Source organism: Lactuca virosa, chromosome 8, assembly GCF_052849685.1.
Source record: "Lactuca virosa cultivar CGN04683 chromosome 8, Lactuca_virosa_CGN04683_v6, whole genome shotgun sequence".
NCBI lineage: Eukaryota > Viridiplantae > Streptophyta > Magnoliopsida > Asterales > Asteraceae > Lactuca > Lactuca virosa.
In genome coordinates, this window is record NC_136433.1 from 188360162 (window position 1) to 188379990 (window position 19829).

The 19829-nt window shown below is 35.2% G+C and overlaps 2 protein-coding genes across 6 annotated transcripts; one reads left to right on the forward strand and one right to left on the reverse strand.

Moving 5' to 3' along the window:
• Positions 1 to 2717: 2717 nt before the first annotated feature.
• LOC145132108 (ARM repeat superfamily protein) lies at positions 2718 to 10224 on the reverse strand. 5 transcript variants are annotated; one of them, XR_013717879.1, is made up of 25 exons: positions 10034 to 10224; positions 9758 to 9919; positions 9322 to 9431; positions 9023 to 9095; positions 8782 to 8843; positions 8547 to 8688; positions 8254 to 8472; positions 8117 to 8183; positions 7615 to 8014; positions 7232 to 7379; positions 6996 to 7156; positions 6795 to 6894; positions 6364 to 6438; positions 6107 to 6241; positions 5552 to 5641; positions 5274 to 5450; positions 5063 to 5167; positions 4816 to 4974; positions 4662 to 4706; positions 4373 to 4591; positions 4139 to 4245; positions 3996 to 4052; positions 3837 to 3894; positions 3396 to 3717; positions 2718 to 3063 (listed from the first exon to the last, which is right to left on the reverse strand). XR_013717879.1 is itself a non-coding variant. In XM_079066760.1 (25 exons), the coding sequence occupies exons 2-24, from the start codon at positions 9896 to 9898 to the stop codon at positions 3556 to 3558; spliced, it is 3018 nt and encodes a 1005-aa protein (XP_078922886.1). In that variant the 5' UTR covers positions 9899 to 9919; positions 10034 to 10224; the 3' UTR covers positions 2718 to 3063; positions 3553 to 3555. The 5 variants fall into 5 exon arrangements, 1 of the variants encoding a protein (XP_078922886.1); XR_013717878.1 differs by having other exon boundaries at positions 3396 to 3720; XR_013717877.1 differs by having other exon boundaries at positions 3837 to 3897.
• An 8363-nt stretch (positions 10225 to 18587) lies between these two features.
• LOC145131142 (uncharacterized) lies at positions 18588 to 19118 on the forward strand. Its single transcript, XM_079065872.1, has one exon. The coding sequence runs from the start codon at positions 18588 to 18590 to the stop codon at positions 19116 to 19118; it is 531 nt and encodes a 176-aa protein (XP_078921998.1).
• Positions 19119 to 19829: the final 711 nt, after the last annotated feature.

The following is a 19829-nucleotide window of genomic DNA, read 5'->3' on the forward strand; positions in this document are numbered from 1 at the left end:
GGAGAGTTGTAGCACTCGTTTTCCAGAATGGATCGATTTAGGGCATTAAGGAGTCAAAAGCATGGTTTTTGGGGAAAACTGGGTGTCACGACGTGACCATGGGGAGGTTACGACATGACAAGTTAAAGGGAAAGCGTTTATCCGGGAAGCATGTCAGGAGGTGACATGAGTATGGTCACTTCATGAGAAAGTTTGTAGCCCAAGACCATGATCTTTTAGGGTTTTCTTCGTATTTAAACCCCATTAACTTGAATCTAGGGTTCATTATCAGCCTCCATCACCCTCAAACCTCAAAAAAAAACCTAACCCGAATCCTTTTTGGTGGGTTTGGCTCATATTGGTGGTTTTAGTTCTTTTGAAAGAAGTAGAAGGAGAACCGGTGCAAGGACCAAGCAAGCAACATCTTTTCATCTTTGATATCACCTTCTGGACCATTTGTAAGGATTCAAGCTTCTACCTTGTCATTTATTCTATTAGATCTAAGTTGTTTTGGTCCTTTATGATTCATGGTTTTGATTTGAGTGAATGGATGGAATAAATTTGGCAACTTTATGGTCCTCCTGAGTCCCTAGAGCATCATATCTTATAGATCTAAGGATTGGTTGTGAATTGTGAACCGTGCATGAGTTTTAGGTTATTTTCATGGATTTTGACCTAGGTAGGGTAGAGGAAATGCATTGAGCATGCACAAATATAAAGTTGTCATTTTTATGAACCTCTGGAGTCCCTTAAAGCTTTCTGGAAAGTGGGAGTTGAAGACTTAGTGGAATAAGGACTCAAACCATTAAGTTGTTTCCTCGGACTATGGTCACGACGTGACATATACGATGTCACGACGTGAAGATGGAGGTTTCCGCGATTGTCTTGTCCTGATGCGTTCACGACGTGACTAAGGAGGGTTCACGTCGTGATGCCTGCTGTTGAGCTGTCTGTGACCGAGTTGGCTGAGTTGGTGTGTGACCAAGTTTGGAATCGGGATGAGTGTGTTCTTAGGACGTGACCAAGGGCTGGTCATGATGTGAGGTTCAATTGTTAGTATTATTAGTTGTTGACTTTGACTTCGACCGTTGACTTTTTTGGCATGGTTGACTTTTGGTCAAATTGTTGGATTTAGGGTATAGGCTAAGGTTGGACCTTGTATGTTTTGTTAGGTGTGTTTTAGCACCGGTTGTGTAGCATTGAGCTATGGTTTAGATGATTTGTGAGTCAAGTGAGTCTTCTCATTATATGGTTTAGATGATTTGTGAGGCAAGTTTTAAGAAACATGATTATGTGTATGAATAGGCCTAAGAGCAAAGAGGATAGAGCAAAGATGCATCAATGGAATAAGTGGAGAAAAAAGGGGTAGTTAGGTATAAAGTAAGTAAAGTATGAGAAAATCATGCCAAGAGTACGAGATGTGAGAAGAGCATGAAAAGTGTAAAGATAGAAAGAGAGATGAGTCTGAGAAGAGGCAAAAATAGAGTATGAGATGAGTACGAGAAAATATGAGAAGACATGAGATGAGATATAGCAAGAGTAAAAAGAAGTGATGAGAAAGGAATATAAGAGAATAGAGTATATGGGATGAGAAAGCATGAGAAAAGAGTAGAAGAGATAGATAAGATGAGAAAGAATGAGAATATAGCAGAGTATGAGAAGAGAACAAAAAGATAGAGTATGTGAAGAAAGAAAGAGTAGGTTAACATGAAAATAGATATAATATAATGTAATAGATGTTTTTCATGTTTTGCAGGTTCAAGTAGCAGTCATTGTGCATGAAAAGATAGGAGCACGAGGACTTATACTAGAAGTAGCTTTTATTTCATTGTTGTTCATTTTTGGTTGAGATTTATTGTAAACCTGAAACTAACCCTAGGATGTAAATTGTTTTGAGTTAATAGAACTCCGCATTTTGTAAGAAAAACTCTGATAATTCCTTAGATATATGAGTAGAAAATTCGGATCGTTACACTTCATCCTGCTCATCGTCTTTTCATCCAATGTTTTCATATTCCTTCATCTAGCCTGCTAGTCAAGTAATCAGATAGGCATCGGTCTCTTTCTGTAGTCAAGTAATCAGATCAACAACATAGAGTCCACATTTCCACCATATTTACCAACAAGATAGATTAATCAGAATACGTAATCGTAACAGTAATCAGTAACAACAAGATATGTAATCAGAAAACGTATACCACTAAGATCTAAGAAAATCGAAAATGCATGTTATCAAAAAATGTAATCATTAAGATCAAACATCTATAAGATGTATATATGTACTAAAATAAGTTAAGGTCCAAACACACCAACATGATAAAATAAGTTAGGGTCCACTCCATAGCCGGTCTCTCACAATCACAAAGTCTCACACCATCACCTACACACAGATGCGAGCAAGTGGTAGTTGATTGTGTAGTTAACAAGCCAAAAGACATTGTTCTTGAAATCGCCAAGAAGCTTCAAGATTTGCTTTTGCTCAAGGATGGTAACAATAAGTGGGAAGTTGTCTAAATAAGGGCATCATTATTATGGTGGGTGGAGTACCTAGTAATCATTTCAAATCGGCCAAATTGGCTTAATTGACATGCAACTAACAACTTAAACGGTCTATTACACAAAAAATAAAAAATAATAATAATAATAATAATTAAAAAATAAATAAATAATGACCAAGTGGAGCAAATGACAAAAGTTAATTGCGTTATAATGACATTTTCCCTAAAAAAAAAATCACATTGATCCCAAATTTCTCAGATATAAAATACAGCAAAAAAAAGTTTTACAAATATTCAATGATGATGTCTCAATTCTCAAACATGATCTCTATCCTTACACAACCAACTCATTAGTAGTAAATTTTTTAGTGAAACGATAACCCCACCAACCCGAAAAGTAAATATGGTGAAAGACCCTCATGCCTTTTAAAAAAACAGACATAAAAGACCACACTATTTACACTATTGCCATGTCATGTCATGTGTCCCATGAGCAGCACTCTTCAATTTTAACTCAAAAACAAATCCACCCCCAAAAATCAAACCCCACAAGAATCTCTATTGTCCAAACAACACCCATCACCACCTGTCAAAAGTCAAAACAAACAATAAAAATTTTTAATTTTAAAAAACAATAACAAACTCTTTACTTTAAATTTTAAAATGTAACCACTTATAGCAAATTCATTCAAATACAAAGTTAGATAGATTTTCCAAAATACAATGCAACAAAAAAAAGGAAATAGTTGTAAGGTGTTGTTTCTAAATCACACCTTACACTATTCTACTTATAGTTTGTAAATCACAAAGTTTTGGAATCCGATATAGTAAAGCTTAGTTATGGGTCCCACCAATATCAATTTATAGAATAAATTAATAAAATAGTATTTTAAAAAATATTAAGAAACAACACCTTACCCTATTCTTTTTGTTTTTGTAGAGAAGAAAGGTGTGGGTATATATCTCCATCATGGTATTGTAGGGACGCCGCCCTACTTGGTAAAAAAAATAAAAGAAAAAAAGAAAAAAAAAAATGGATATCGCACAAGAGAAAGGAAGGAAAAGACGAAAATGCCCTTTATGTCATTTTAAGAGCTTGTTTCAGCTGGGCTAATGCAGCAGGATGCATTCTAGCCATGGCAGTGTTGAAGGCGTCCCCATGTAGACTAGCACATGTTTGGAGATTCTCCCTCACTGAATTCTCAAGTGACAACTGATTTATAGGGTCTGCAATTTTCATCTGCTAACATAACAACAAACAAACAAACAAAAAAAACATGCTTCATTTTTATAAATAAATTAAATTCATAAATACATATATACATATATCAAAAGAAAAGAATATATAGATGTATTTACTTGTCTCCTCCTGAATTCTTTACTTGGGAATTGAGGTCTGCTAGAGCTCATACTATCACTGCTGCAATTTTAGTACAAAAACAAACAAATTGAAACTGAGGATGAGAAGGGCATTTGCGTCTTTTGCATAAACAAGAGTTGTAAGTTGTAAGTTGTAACCTGGATTCATCTTCAGTTGCGTCTTCACTTCCACCCAATATGACACTTGTACATACACTGCCAGAAAATGAAAATGTATTCAGTAAAAAAATAAATAAATAATAATAATAATCCACAAGTTATGAGTTATGTAATATTAGTACCTTAGTATTTGATCTAATTTATCAAGTACTTGAGGCAACCTTAAGGTTAGAATTATAGAAAGAGCGAATCCAAATGTCTTTTTCTGAATATAATTTACATTGTCTACCTGTAATAATGTAAACAAACAACAGATTCAGTGGAAGATATTTCGCTTTCGCCCTCAATTGTAATAATAACTATAAGGGCAAAATGGTCATTTTGCATATGCAATTGAAATACTACTAAGAACTAACCTTGTCAAGCCATACATCAACAAGACATAAAAGAATATTCTCTCCAACAGGGAAACCAGCATTCTGAAGCAACATCAAAAGTGAAGGCTCTGATCCTAATTGCCCTACAAAATTTGTATTTGTCACCAATATTCTTGCCAAAATTGCAGCTGCAGATGCCTTTACAGCTGTACTTGTAGGCACTCGATCATCTCCAGTTAAGCATATCACCATCATTTTCTATAATCCAAACAAATTTTATTTTTTTATAAATTATAAATTATAATATTACACAAAACAAAACAAATACCTGAAGGGTACTACTGATCAGCTGTGGCCCATCAGAAGGAGAACACTGTCAATACCAACACCTCTAACCATCAATCCAATGTCCAATGTTCTTTTTTTTTAATTTTTAATTTTTATATTTATAATAACGAAAACTGTTGAATTAAAATATATACCTGAATTAAAACATCAATGACAGGTAGTATAGAAAGTAAGCCTTTATCATTCACATTTCCAACAACAAGATCGAAAAGCTTAGCAACACTTGAAGCATGCAAACTCAGAAACTCTGTCCCACCTAAAATTATGTAGCCTTCGATGATAGATGCAGCAACCTAAAATCAAAATCATTCCAATATTGTAATTAATCACAAGCTTTTCTAAGGGCATTTACGTCTTTTATCTTTTTATTTAAAGTGTTACCTTTAAGTGATCAAAACTTCTTTCCAGTATATCCACCAGAGATGGGAAGTATGTTAAGAGCTGTGGGACCATTGAAGGGGCATTGGAAATTGTAGCTTCCCATAGCTTGCATGAGTAATCAGTAATGTAATGTGTCAAATTAGTTAACAGAAATAAAATGAAAATAGGTTGCTATTTTTATTTTTTTTAATTAAAGAGAAAAGTGAAATACCTGCATGCTGTCTTCAAGAAGTTCATCTGGGCTATTAAGATCAAGTCCACTAACTAAAACAGGGAGTAGAACATTGTAGCACATAGGGGACTTGTACCCAAGTGCAACTACAAAATTCTTCAGAGCATTTAGAAGCTGAATCTGCAGAAGGCTTTCACCAGAAGATTCCTCCCAAGACTTGAAAAAAAAAAAAAAAAAAAAAAAGTGTTTTCCATTTTCCAATTAGACAAATTGATTGAACAATTTTTTTTTTTTAATGTAGTATTTGGATTAAATACCTTCTGAAAAAACTGAACCAATTCAAGGGCATATGGGATGATGTCACCAACATAGGCAATCAACACAGAGATTGTGTTCAACACTTGAACCTGAAATGAGAAATAACAAAAAGTTAGAAATGTAATTTTTATATAATAAAGAGTAAATTACACGGATGGTCCCTATGGTTTGGGGTAATTTGCACGTTTGGTCCCTAACTTATTTTAACTTGGAAAGTCCCTATTGTTTTTTTTTGTTGTGCGTTTGGTCCCTGTCTTACCTAAAAAGACTATTTTGCCCTTGATTTTTTAATTTATTTAAATAAACACACCCCCAACCCCACTTCCACCTCACCTTACCTACCCCACCTAATTTAAATAAATTAAAAAATCAAGGGCAAAATAGTCTTTTTAGGTAAGACAGGGACCAAACGCACAACAAAAAAAAACAATAGGGACTTTCCAAGTTAAAATAAGTTAGGGACCAAACGTGCAAATTACCCCAAACCATAGGGACCATTCGTGTAAATTACTCTATAATAAAAAAATATATAGAAAACTATAAGCAATGTTTACCTTGGAATCAAATTCTTGAACATCCTCGATCAATTTAAAAGACAGTTTCCAACAAACTGGGAGGAGATCAGAAAATTCTTGCTGTGAAAAGGCGGCATCTTCAATATGGAAATATAAAGAACGAGATGCTGCAAGCTGAAATATCAAGGAAAAGATTCAAGGATATTTTAAAAAAAAAAAAAAAAAAATGGAATCTTTTTATGATAAAAAAAATAGCAATACACTTTATAGACTGAATTATAACTTATATTTTATACCCTGACACACAAGTCTCTGTCCTGCAGCAACCTGATGAGAGCACAATAGACTGGTCGTTTGGTGTCATCTTTAATCTGCAAAAATAAATTACAAAAAGAAAATAATAAAATAAATAATATGACAAAGAATTACCAAACAAAACAGAACTTTGTATTTTTTGTGGACACCCAAAAAAATATAAACTGATTCTAGTAGGAAGGAGGCTATAATGATTATAGAAGTCATGTTACTAAAGCAAGTTTGTACTTAGTTATGTCTATAAAAATTTAGTCATTCATTTGCATGTAAAAAGGATATAAGCTTTCATTAGTTTTAAGTTTTGTGTAAGGAATAATTTAAATTGAGACAGAGGGTATAAGAAAAGATGGCAAGATCAACAAAATTGGAATTGTATTATTTAAAAAAAAAATCAAAAACACAATAACATTACCTCAGAAACCCATTGACCAAGAATAAGTGCAACTTTCCTATGTATAATCCGCATGTTGGGATGATCATTTGTGAGTTCCAATGATAAAGCATTGTCAAACCTGCAAAAAAAAAAAAGCATTTAATGGGAAAAAAAGAAACAAGGTCTTAGTATCATATAGATAACAGATATATAAAGTCTAGAAGGGTAAAAAAGTCACACCAATCCTTAAAGCTGAGATAATTCGACAGCTCATAATAAATATATGCAGCTGCACCATAAGCAGCATCTTTTAAAAGCAACCCTGAAGTCATATCTGTTACTGAAGGAGGACAACCACTCATTGCCTCTTGAAGAATTGAAACAACAACAGGTCCTAACAGCTGGAAGCAGAAAAAGAAATCAAAAATTGAAAAAAAAAAAAAAAAAAAGTAAATATTAATTAAATTTAAACCTACTTGGCTATGATTGTGAAACAAAACAATGTATAAAGCTTCAGCACATGGCCTTAGTTTCTCAGACCAAAGAACTGCATCCTGCTCATGGTGGAAAGACTCAGGGTTTTGATGCCACTCCTCCAAATCATTTGATGTTAATACAAAATACCTGATAAAGAAAAACATGAAATAGCAACGTATTTTCATTGATAGAAGTAAACGAATGACAATAAAGATATGTTTGATTGGATAGAATGGAATGATGAAGGAAAAAGGAATGGAATGAGCCATTCCATTCCATCATGCAAAACAAACAGCTTTCTTTCATTCCAATGGAATGAAGCATTCCATTCCTTCTCCAATTCCATCCTACAAAACAGTAAATAGGACAAATTTTCACCTACCTTCGTATCAATACATTACACAAGAGTACAACTCTTTCATTGGGCAAAAGAGACGAAAGTACCCCTGCAACAGCTCCAGAAATGTTTTTCTTTCTTTGCTCAAGGGTTACTACATTCTCATTTACCACACGTCCAGTCATGATTGGTTTGTATTCTTTGCATTCAAGAACAATTTTTGCCATTGACATGCATTGAATAAGAAACTGATCAAATGACATTATCTCTGGTTCAGGATCTGTTATTTTATTTAAACAGAAATCCATGACTAGTGGGAGGACATTTTGGTCACCAAAAGAATACGGATGCCTTGTCTGAATTGCAATTAAAATCTTCATTACTTTCGTGCAAGCCCTTTTTATAAATTCAAAAAGTTTCAAATGGTGTTCCCCAAAAGATGAATCTGTAAAATTAGATTATAGGATCAAAAGTTATGGAACTTCGTTTCCTAAATGAAACTAGTGGGAGGGCATTTTGGTCAATAGTGATATTGATTGATACTCACAGTATGGAAGGAGAGATTGGATTGCTTTTAACAGCAAAGGACAGACCTCCTTGACTGGCCGAACCTCCTACAAGTTATTGTTAAGTTAAATAAATTCCTAGAGGGAACATGTGAAAAGACGATAATACCCTTTGTACCTGTAAAGATTTTTCATCGCTTGGAAACCCTGAAACTATCAACTGACGGATTATCTTTGAACACAGAAACCATCTTTCACATGTTAAATAAAGTTCATCTTGATGATTTTCAGAAGCATTTGAGTTTGTGATTTGAGTAAGGGAAGAGAAGCCATTTAGTATGGTCTTCATATCAGTTTGCCAAAGATGCCAGCTGTACTCAAAAAACTGGGATGTTATCTGCCAAAACAAAATTAATGTAAGATTACACATTAAAGGGTTGTATGAAGTTGTTAACTCTACTATTGATTTACCTCAGCAAAGTTCTTTTGATCTGATGCAAGACGTTTGGTGGATAACTCCTTTAATGTTCGGAAAAGAATCATAAAGATTCTGTGTGAAGTAAGAACATCTGATGATTGAAGTTGTTGAGCTAAAACAGAAAAGAGCTCAGGCCTGAAAGCAAGTAAATATGAAGTCAAATATTTATGGCTTTAAATCAATTTAATATAGTTGGAAAAGTGACTGTGGATTATATAGAAAGCATACCATTCTTTAGGATAGTCAATGCGAGCTATTTTGGAGATTAGAACAGCCAAGGTAAGAGAAATCTGTATTTTGGAGATTAAATGAGAATGCAGAGAAGAGATTTTAGAAGTCAGAATAAAATAAAGGGTTTGTAAGATTAGTTGAAACTTGAAAATATCCATAAAGGTGGTCAAAGGTGATTCAACTAGATAAGTTGCTGAAAATAAGATGCAAACTGGTCATTGACAAATGTAGGTCCCACCTGATAGTTCTCCTCTCTTAAGTGAGACAGCAACTTTTGCCTCAAATGTGACTTCTCATCATTGGTAATACCCCTGAAATTATTTGTTCTACATTAAGATTTACAGCAGAAGTAATCCTCAGAGAAAACCAAGAATGTTGGTAAATAATGGAAAAGAGAAAATCATGTTGGTAAATCAAGAAAGTGACATATGCAAGCCATGTATTACTATCAAAGTATCAAACTATCAATGCCTACTATATATTTCATATCATCAATATCAATCACAAAACAATTTAGCTACAGCTAGATAAACTTACGATGAGTCACGCTTGTTTCTCCAGTACCGATTAATACTGTTTTTGAAATACAATGATGCCATTAAACGAACATCAGTCTGAGATGCCAAGTCCTTTGCAGTTATCACTTCCTGCACCATAAATTATATCATGAAATGGCATATGTTTGAGCATTTGGATATTGTTAAGATATATTCAGTAGACATGTATGGAATGCATAAATTATTTTGTAACATATGATTGTTCTTAAATCTAGTTAGCATTTGGATTTTGATATGTACAAGTACAACTGCTATTCTAGACAACAGAATCTGTAATGCACGCATTTCCTGATAACATTTCTGATAAGAAAGTTTCGAGAATCGAGAATGCTGATTAAACTTACAGAATGTAAACCATCAATGATATCTCAAACCCTAGAAATTAAAAAAAAAAATAACACATTCGTTTACCATACCATTAGACAAGAACAGAACCCCGGCATGTTCTCGGACTGCGCAAGCGTCGATTCAGCAGGCTTCCGCAAGGCTACATCGCCGCTAAGTGAATTGGAAAGCAGTGAATACATCGCAGGTAAGTCGGAGACTGAGAGTGCCATCCCAGCAGATTTTAGAGATTTCTAGATAAAAAGTAAACAGAAAGAAGATGAATCCATTAGACGCGACAAAGATCAATGAACAAGATGCTCATTGGAGAAAAACCACTGGTGATTTTGAGGGACAGAAATGATTACCTCTAGGGTTTATGTTGGATTTTAACAAACACGGAATCGATATTGTTGGAACAATTGAGAATAATTTTGAGTGAATTGTTGCTGACAACTACGAGCAGCAAATTTTGGGGTTTGAGGGTGAGAGGGCATATGAATAATGTGATGATATCTTTGTGTTTCTGGCCCTTCTCACCATTTGTAGAGGTTTTTGATTTTCTCTTCTTCTTTGAATCTAATGACATATCATTTATTTAAAAGGAAATATTAATTACGAAAAACAAAACATCAATAATTATGTTGTTTCTATCTAAAAATATATAACAATCAAGATATGACATGTTTCACTTGTGGAAGTATTTTCATTCAAATTTACCAATTACCAATTACATAATCACGATCAGTGAAAAATATTTGAGGATTATTGATCCCTAGTTCGTAGTTTTTTCTTAGTTTTGTAATGTTATATGATGCTTAAAACTATTAATTATCAATTAAATGTTTCTATTAAACTATATATCCATGTAAAAGTTTTGTATGAAATTGGAAGGCAAGAAAAAGTTGTATGTTATAATTTTAACTTTGTTTATTTTGTGCATTGTTCTTATTCTTCCATTTATGCTATGATAAGATTATTAAAGACCTAATATGCTAGATAATGTATACGAGTATCTTATATAGTTATTTTAATGGTATATATATATATATATATATATATATATATATATATATATATATATATATTCACTAGAATATCATGAGGTAGTATATTACCGTCAAATCATATTTTTTGGGACTTTTAACCAATACACCACATGTGTTTCAAAAATATAAATGCGGACTCACAAGAAAGCTTAATTTGACATAAAGTATGCTGATAAACAAACCACTTGGGTTGTGGTGACTTGGTAAGGCATGTGGAAGATATGGTGGATAACCTATTGACCCATGTTCAAATCCTGGCACCACTCAGCCCTTGTGGCCATGGAGGTTCGTCTGCAGTGACTCCAGGGCATGAGGCAAAGCCTCATGTTTGCAGCGGGGGATTAGTCGGTGCGCGAAAGCTGGCCCGGAAACCCTCGTTAGGGAAGTTCCCTTTCCAAAAAAAAAAAGTATGCTGATAAACACTAGTAAGCTCAATTTACTCTTCGAGAACTTTATTTAGATAGATTATTGGTCACCATTTAATAGAACTCAATAAGGATTCGTGAGATACCTTTTTTCCTTATTGTTATTACTATTTTGGTCATTTCTAAGGTATCGTTTAATCATGCACACGTGTCGTCGTAAATTATTATCATTAAAGAGTCGTAAGGGGCTTATCTTTGTCTATATAGGGGTTTGGAGCTTATATATTTAGTTAAGTGTCTAATATTTGCAATGTGATTCTTAGCATCCTTCGAATTGTTGGTCATTTATTATGATCTTGATTCGATTTTGTTTACATACAATAACACATGGGTATGACGTTCCCTAGTTGATATCGATTGTTGATTTGTTGGTGATCTGTCTCCTCCTCTTGTCATTACTCTATGTGTTTAGTATAAAGATTAAATTTATTGTTGATCTTGATTCGGTTTTGTTTACATACATGAATAACACATGGGTATTTCGTTCCCTAGTTGATATTGATTGTTGATTTGTTGGTGCTCCGCCTCCCCCTTTCGTCGTTACTCTATGTGTTTGATATAAAGGTTAACATAGAAAAAATAATACATACAAACCAAAAATTAAAATCCGCAATGCTACAAGATAACCATCGCAAGCAGCATTAAGGGTTAATATATTCTCTGTAATCAAAGAGCAATAAGCAATGGAAATTTAGAGGCTATGACATCTTCAAGATCTGCCTAATAACAATGTATAAGTGGCTTATGTAAGGTTGAACATTATAATATGGTGAGTGTCAAACGGACTTCATGTTGATCATCAGACTGTTGGATTAAGGTGTCTAATCCAATAATTAAATTGGCATATTATTGAATTATAAGCAAAGTCATTTTTGGGTTGCCCTCAAAACTAGTATTTGGATAGAATGACTTTTGAAGGAAGATGTTGATTTGTTAATTTATTATATGATTAATAAATTAATTAGAAATTGAAATAAATGATTTATTGAAATATTATATGATTAATATATTAATTGGAAATAGTAATAATTAATTTGGAATTAATCAGAAATTAAATGGAATTAATTTTGGGATTAATTAGAATTAATTGGAAGTACAGGAACTGAGCTGTAATTGCTCAATAGTTAAACAAAATAGGGTTTTTAGAACCTTCTAGATAGGGCCGAATTTTGGCTTATCTTTTAGGGTTTTAGGATAATCCTATTGGATAATGATACTAGATAATCATTATAACGTCCCAAAAATTAAGACTAAAAATTTCAATTTTTAAATTAATAAAACCATTATCCAAACAACATCATAGAAACCATGGTGAATCAAAGTGTATCAATAACATCCAAGTACATCAGAGTAATATAAAAATGCGGAACGATGTGGTGTGTGCACTGAAATCATCCCGGGCTCTTCCCCTTCGAACCGGAAGTACCTGAAACATAAACTGAAAACTATAAGCACAAAGCTTAGTGAGTTCCCCAAAATACCACATATCATACATATCAAACATATAATGGGCCTCGCCCGACATCGAGCCCCACTCGGAACAGATATGTCAGTCATCAGGCCCTGCCTGGCATCGGGCCCCGCCCGGCATACATATAAACATATAAACATATAATCATATAACACATGCAATAATCACAAAGATAAATAACATACAGGATAGTCATCGAGCCCCGCCCGGTAAACATATAAACACATAACACATGCAAGAGTTACGCAGAAAACTAGCATCCTAAACATAACAAACCATGGGTCGGCATTGGTGCCTTCGACCCGCTAAACACAGTTGTAACACCATGTTTTGAGTCATTTCATAATTCGGGTCCGTGACCCTAAGATCAAGTATCATGATGATTCGGGCTTTGGGAAATAGAGGTTTAGACCCTTTTGGATGTGTGTAATGTAGATTATGCGATCCAAGAGTTCGGTTTGTGCTTTGGAGTCAAAGGGAAAAATGGGAAAAGTAGTGTTTCAGACTTCTTTTATGAATTACGGATTTTAGTTCGATGTGTTTGAAGTCAAAAGTAATTATATAGGGTTGTAAATATCCTCAATATCTTTCCGTGGATATAAAGATCATCGAAATCGGAGCTGAAACGAAGAAGTTATGGCCGTTTGAAGTTAGGACGATTTTTGGGTTAGTCGCGTACGTTGTGCGTACTAGGGCATCCCTAGTACGCTGGGCGTACCAGGAGTACATTGGGCGTACGTGATCAGTGCCCAAACCCTATTTTTGTGGTTTGAGCCATATTTAAGCTCCTTAACTTCCCCAAACCCATTCCATTCTCAGCCTCCACCTTTCCAACACCCTCTCTTGAAACCCTAACCCTAGTTTGATCCTTATGAGCAAAAAGAAGGTGTTTTTAAGTGCTTTGGAGTGTTCTTGGTGCACCTTGGAGAATAAGGAAATCATTGAAGAAGTGTTGGTTGCATTGGAGCTTGTAGATCTAGACCTTGTTCACCTTGATATTTCTTCTAGAGGTATAAAGTTTGAATATTGATGATGAAATTGATAGATCTAACTAGTTTTGGATGTTATGAACTTTTAGTCACTTTAAGTGCATAAAATTTAGATCTTGAAAGTTTGAGATCTTGTTATGGGTAAAGTTGGAAACTTTATACATCTAAACATCATATTGATTCAGATCTGAAGGTTGGAGACTTGGACTTAATGGATTAAGTTGAAAAAAGATGCACTTTTAGTCCTTTTGAGACTTAAAGACTAGATCTTATTTGTTGGGACCATTCTAATGGATAAAGTTGGTAACTTTATCCATTATGGAGTCATTAGAAACCATTAAAATGTGACATCGGTCCCTAATTTTCCTCCATGTATGGTCGTGGATGTCTTAATGGGTTAAGAAGTTAGGGTTTTTGGATGTTGAAGAATTAATAGCCATGCAAGACCATAAAGTTGGAAACTTTATGGTTAAGGATATCATTTGAGGGTTAGATCTGGATTTTGGACGAAAGAGCTTAAAGGATTAAGCTCTTAATGGATTGGGAGGATGGCAACCGTGTACGATGGGTGTACCAAAGGGTACACTGCACATACGTGGTCTGCCTCTCGACTTCTGGTCAAGGCGTAGTACACCCCGCGTACGTGTTGAGTACGCCCAGCGTACTCAACTGAGTTGACCCCGTCGACTCGGTTGATATTTGACTTTGACTGGGATTTTAACCAAGTTTGACCTAAGGGCATTTTGGGTAATTTGATTTATAGTTTGAGATTTGGGTTCTTGTTAATTATATAGGTGACCGGTAGAGATAGCTTTTAGAATAGTAATCGGTGCAGCTATGCTTTCAGACTGTGAGGTGAGTTTTCTCACTATATCCATGGGTCGAAGCCACCAATGTCGGCCTATTACTTGTTATATGGAATGCTAGTTGTCTCTGTGATGCTTGCATGAAAGATCAGGATCTGACCCGTGGCAATTGTATGAAAGACCAGGATCTTACCCCTGGCAATTGTATGAAAGAGTAGGATCTGGCCCCTGACACTTGTATGCAAGACCATGATCTAGCCCCTTCCAATTGTATGAAAGACAAGGATCTAGACCCTGACACTTGTATGTAAGACCAGGATCTGGCCCCTGGAAATTGTATGAAAGACCGGGATCTGGCCCCTGACAATTGTATGAAAGACCAGGATCTGGCCCCTAGCACTTGTATGTAAGACCAGGATTTGGCCCTTGACATTGCAAGGAAAGACCATGGGGGTAGCCCATGACACTTGTATGTAAGACCGAGATTTGGCCCTCAGCATTGCAAGGAAAGACCATAGGGGTAGCCCATGACACTTGTTTGTTTTGGTATATGGTATTTTGGAACTCACTAAGCATTGCAAGGAAAGACCATAGGTACTTTCGGTTCGAAAGGGAAGGGCCCGACGTGACTGCACAACATCCCTCAGAGTTTTACGCATTGGCAATTAATGATATTACTGTGATGTTTAAATAATATATTCACTTTGATTGGTTTTGGAACAACTCGTTTGTATGATTTATTGTTTTAAAAATGAAAACTTTACCTTGGATTTTTGGGACGTTACAACAGTGAGGAAACTCACCTCTAGCTGCTGAATCTCTCAAATAAATCTCGGTCTACTGGTTCGGAAAATCCCCGCGCTAACATCATCAAATAATATCCAATTAATAATTGGATCTCAACCCATAATCAAGAATCTAAGCTACTTGACCAATATCCATGGTAAAAGACCATTTTACCCTTTTTCTTACTTGGCCCAAAACCGTGGCCCAAAGTTGGAAGTCCAATGGCCCAACAAGGCCCAAACCCTAAAAGCCCAAAATATGGCCCAAACCCGAAACCGAAAGTCAATATGCTCTCAGCTCGTATGCTTAGCGTACTCCTAACGGTGCCAGTACGTGCAGCGTACCACCTAGGTACGCATAGCGTACTCCCCAAATTACCAACCCAACTCAAAAGCACTTAATCTATTAAGCCAATAAGTCAAACTTCCAAATCTTATCCTAAATGGTGACTTAATACGTAAAGTTGGCAACTTTACACCCATGCATGACTTAATAAGTCCCAAAACTCAAAAAGAAGCTTCATAAGAATCTTATCACTTGCATGGACCAATATCATACATAAATTTTGCATTTTCATGAACAAGGGACCTCAATGGAGCTAAGATCTAACATCCATGGCTTCTAGAGTAGATCAAAAGCTCAACTTTAGCTTAAAAGACCCAAAAATACATAAATAACCCCCTAAGTTGGATCTAGCATAAAGAATCATCAAGATGGGAGCTTTTCACCTCAAATGACTTGCTAAGATGAAAATGACTCTGGATCTACAAGCCCAAGCTACTCCCAAGCAACCACCAAGTGTTCTTTTTCTTCTTCTTCTTCTTCACTAAAAACACCACCAAATCTCACTTTCAAGCTTAAAACTCACCAAAAGCACTTAGGCTTTCGTTTTTAGGGTAGAGAGTGATGGAGACTGATCAATAGAATGTCCAAAGGTGGTATAAGTTGCTTAAATAGGTTGCAAACCCTTAAAATTAGGGTTTGCCCCTGCACCATGTATGGCATGCGTACTCCATGTATGCCCCACGTACGTGGGTGAATCCCACGTCCAGAAAAGAGCTAGTACACTAAGCGTACTCATAGAGTACGCCCCACGTATTAGCTAGGGACCAAAAGATAAAAAAAAATTGCATTAAGGGCTAAAAGGGAAACATACAAAATTACGAATGTTACAATTATCGTGAATTTGAAATATTATTATTTAATTTAATATTATGGTTTCTAGGGTTATCGTACAACCTATAAATAAGGTCCTTTGGGAGCCATATTTCATCCACTTCACTCTCCCATACAAGAGCTGAAATTTTGCTCAAGTTTCCTCTCCCATCAAGTCTTCTTGCTACTAGGGTTTTGTGTACAAGCCATTAGAGGCATCCATTCCTTTGGTGCTAGCTTTCCAAGATCTAGAAGAAGGATTCTACATTGATTATTTGCAACAATAATCAAAAGGTATGTAACCTTAGTCTAATATGAATTTCGATTTCATAACCTCTCTCCTAGGGTTTCTTGATATCAATAGTTAGTTGTTATCAATAGAGAAAACATAAATCCTTTCTAGGTTGCATGTGAACTTAAGGGTTTAAGTGTTTTTCCGCCACATGTAAAATTTTATAACCTAGAAATTCCTTCAGTGGTATCATAGCCTTAGTTTTCTATTTGATTGTGCACTAAAATGAATTGATCAAAATTAGGGTTATGGAAATTAAACCCTAAAGGCTTAAATTTCGACTTGGCTATGGTTTTTGGGAACCCTAGCCACCATCCCATTATTTTCGAAAATTTGATGTATATCCCTAGGGTTTCTAGTTTCCTTAATTATTATTTTAATATGATATAAAATTTGAATAATTAAAACCTGGTAAACTCTACCCTTTTTCGAAAACTGGAAGGATAAGGGATTATGATTAAATTTGAATTATTTAATTAATTGTTTAATTGGTAAATAATATGATTTAAATTTATTTAATTAATTGGTTAATTAAGATCAAAGATTAAATCATTATTTAGTTTAAAATTAATTATTAGTAATTGTTTAATTCGAAAGATTAATTTTAAACACTAGTATTTTGAAAAGTTTTAAAATACACCTTATACTATATATATATATATATATATATATATATATATATATATATATATATATATGTGTGTGTGTGTGTGTGTGCGTGTGTGTATGTGTGATTAAAAGTTTAATATATTATATATATAAGACAAGTCAGTCAAATCGCTAGCACGCCTCATTCATGAAGCCATACTATAAAGGGGTATAAGGAAGCGGCCTATAAAATGACCGCCATTGGGTGTCCACTCTCATCCACCGTTCCCTTATATGGTGGAGGGTCGTTAGCCAAACAAATTTGATAGGACATAACCTCTTAAAAGTATGACGTTATTAAAGTACTAGAACCTTTTGAATAAATCCCAACTCTAGTTACTTTAGGACAAAAAATGTGACGTGTATGCTAGTCCATGAAAACGCACGTCACTCTTTATATGTCGTTAATGGAGCATGCGTTGTTAACCATCACACTAATTTGGGAATATAAAATTGAGTGATGGACAAATCGAAAATTATCATTGTTAATGGAGCGTGTGTGGTTTACCAGCACATTAATTTGAGATGATAAATGAAATCAAGGTTGTCAAGTGGGTTTGCATGGTTATTCACATCTTATCTCTGATCCTCGGCATCCCGGTCACAAATATGAAGAGCATAATCTGAGATTAAACATGTCATTGATACGATTCAATGAATCTCAAACGATCCATGAGTTTCATGCTGGATTGAAATTGGTAAATTTGTATTACATACCTTGATAAATTCGCAATTAGATTACGACATCCCTCTTCTTTATTGTGAATTATATTTTGGATCCCAGCGTTGAATATTTATTGTGGGTTAAAATATTAAGGATTTATATCACTAACTAAAACTATGTCTCTTTTTAGATGTCTGGAAAGGGTGAACTCACTACCTCTCAAGTCGGCTCCTCCAACTCAAACTTCTATCTACTCTCGATTTTGTCGAAAGAGAAGCTCACTGTTCCCAACTACATGGATTGGATGAGGAACTTGAAGATGAATCTTCGATATGAGGGCAGTGAATATGTCCTTAAGAAGCCTCTTATCGAAATCGATCATTCCACCGCTACTCCTGCGGAAATTGCCTCATACAAAAAACACTCTGATGATGCCACAAAGGTTGCTTGCATCATGATGGCCACTATGGTACCTGAACTGGCCAAGTTCTATGAATAATATTGGCCATACGAGATGGCTCTCAACCTTACTGGAAAGTTCCACAAGAAGGCGAGACAAGAGCGTTTCGAAGTGGTCAAAGCTTTCATGGCATGTAAGCTCAAGGAAGGAGAGTTTGTTTGCCGTCATGTATAAAGGATGCAAAGGCATGCGGAGCAACTCCATAGGCTCAATGTGTTGTTTGGTGATGAGTTAGCGATTGACATGGTCCTTAACTCATTACCTCCTAGTTATGATCATTTCGTTCTGACTTATCATTTGAACAACATGGAGACGACATTGACTGAGCTCCATAATTTGTTGCAAACTACTGAATTGGGGCTGAAGAAAAATCATGCCTCTACTGCAACAAATGCTCCTGTCTTGGCCATTGGATCTGGCAATGGGAAAAAGAGAAACGATCATTCTCAATCTGGCAGGAAAGAGAAGCCTCATGCTGGAGGTTCTAGTAGTGGGTCAAAGTTGAAGCCCAACTTTGTTGACCCTTTCGTCAGTGATCCAAAGGAGGCCACTTGCTTCCATTGTGGCAAAAAGGGTCATTGGAGAAGAAGCTGCCCTAAGTACCTACAAGACTTGAAAGATGGCAAGATCGATGTGTCCTCTTTAGGTATTTACACTATTCAAGTTAATAACACACAACTTTCTCATTTTTGGGTCCTTGACACATGATGTATTTCCACATTTGTTCTGATTTGCAGGGGCTAAGCGAAAGTGAGGAGGTGGAGCATGGGAAGCTAAATCTAATCATGGGGAATAAGCGATCTTCACATGTTACCAAGATTGGAACATAAAGGCTTGTGCTTTGTAGTGGTGTTAGGGTTAATTTGATTAATTGTTGTTATTCGTCAGATATGACGCGAAACATTATTTCATTTCATGCACTATTCACACAAGGTTTTAGATATTCATTTGATAATGAAGTTGGTTTTATTTCTGCTTATCATAATGGTGTTTTTATGTTTGAAGCTTTACCTTGTAATGATGTGTATGAAATTGTGACTTGTGTTGATAACCTAGGTAATGTTGTGTTTCATATTGATTTGTCCAATGGTGTGGACAAAGAATGTTTGTGGCATTGTCGTCTTGGGCACATAAACAAGAAACACATCGCCGAACTCCAAAAGGATGGAGTGTTGGAATCATTTGATCTTAGGACAGATGAAGAATGTGAAGCTTGTCTCTTGGGCAAGATGACAAAATCACCTTTCACTGGAACATTTGAAAGAGGTGAAGGATTGTTGGACCTAATCTATACGGATGTGTGTGGCCCATTTAGATCCACCACAAGAGATGTTAATCGATACTATGTGATATTTACAAATGATTATAGCAGATATGGTTATATCCACTTAATCAAACATAAATTAGAAACCTTTGAAA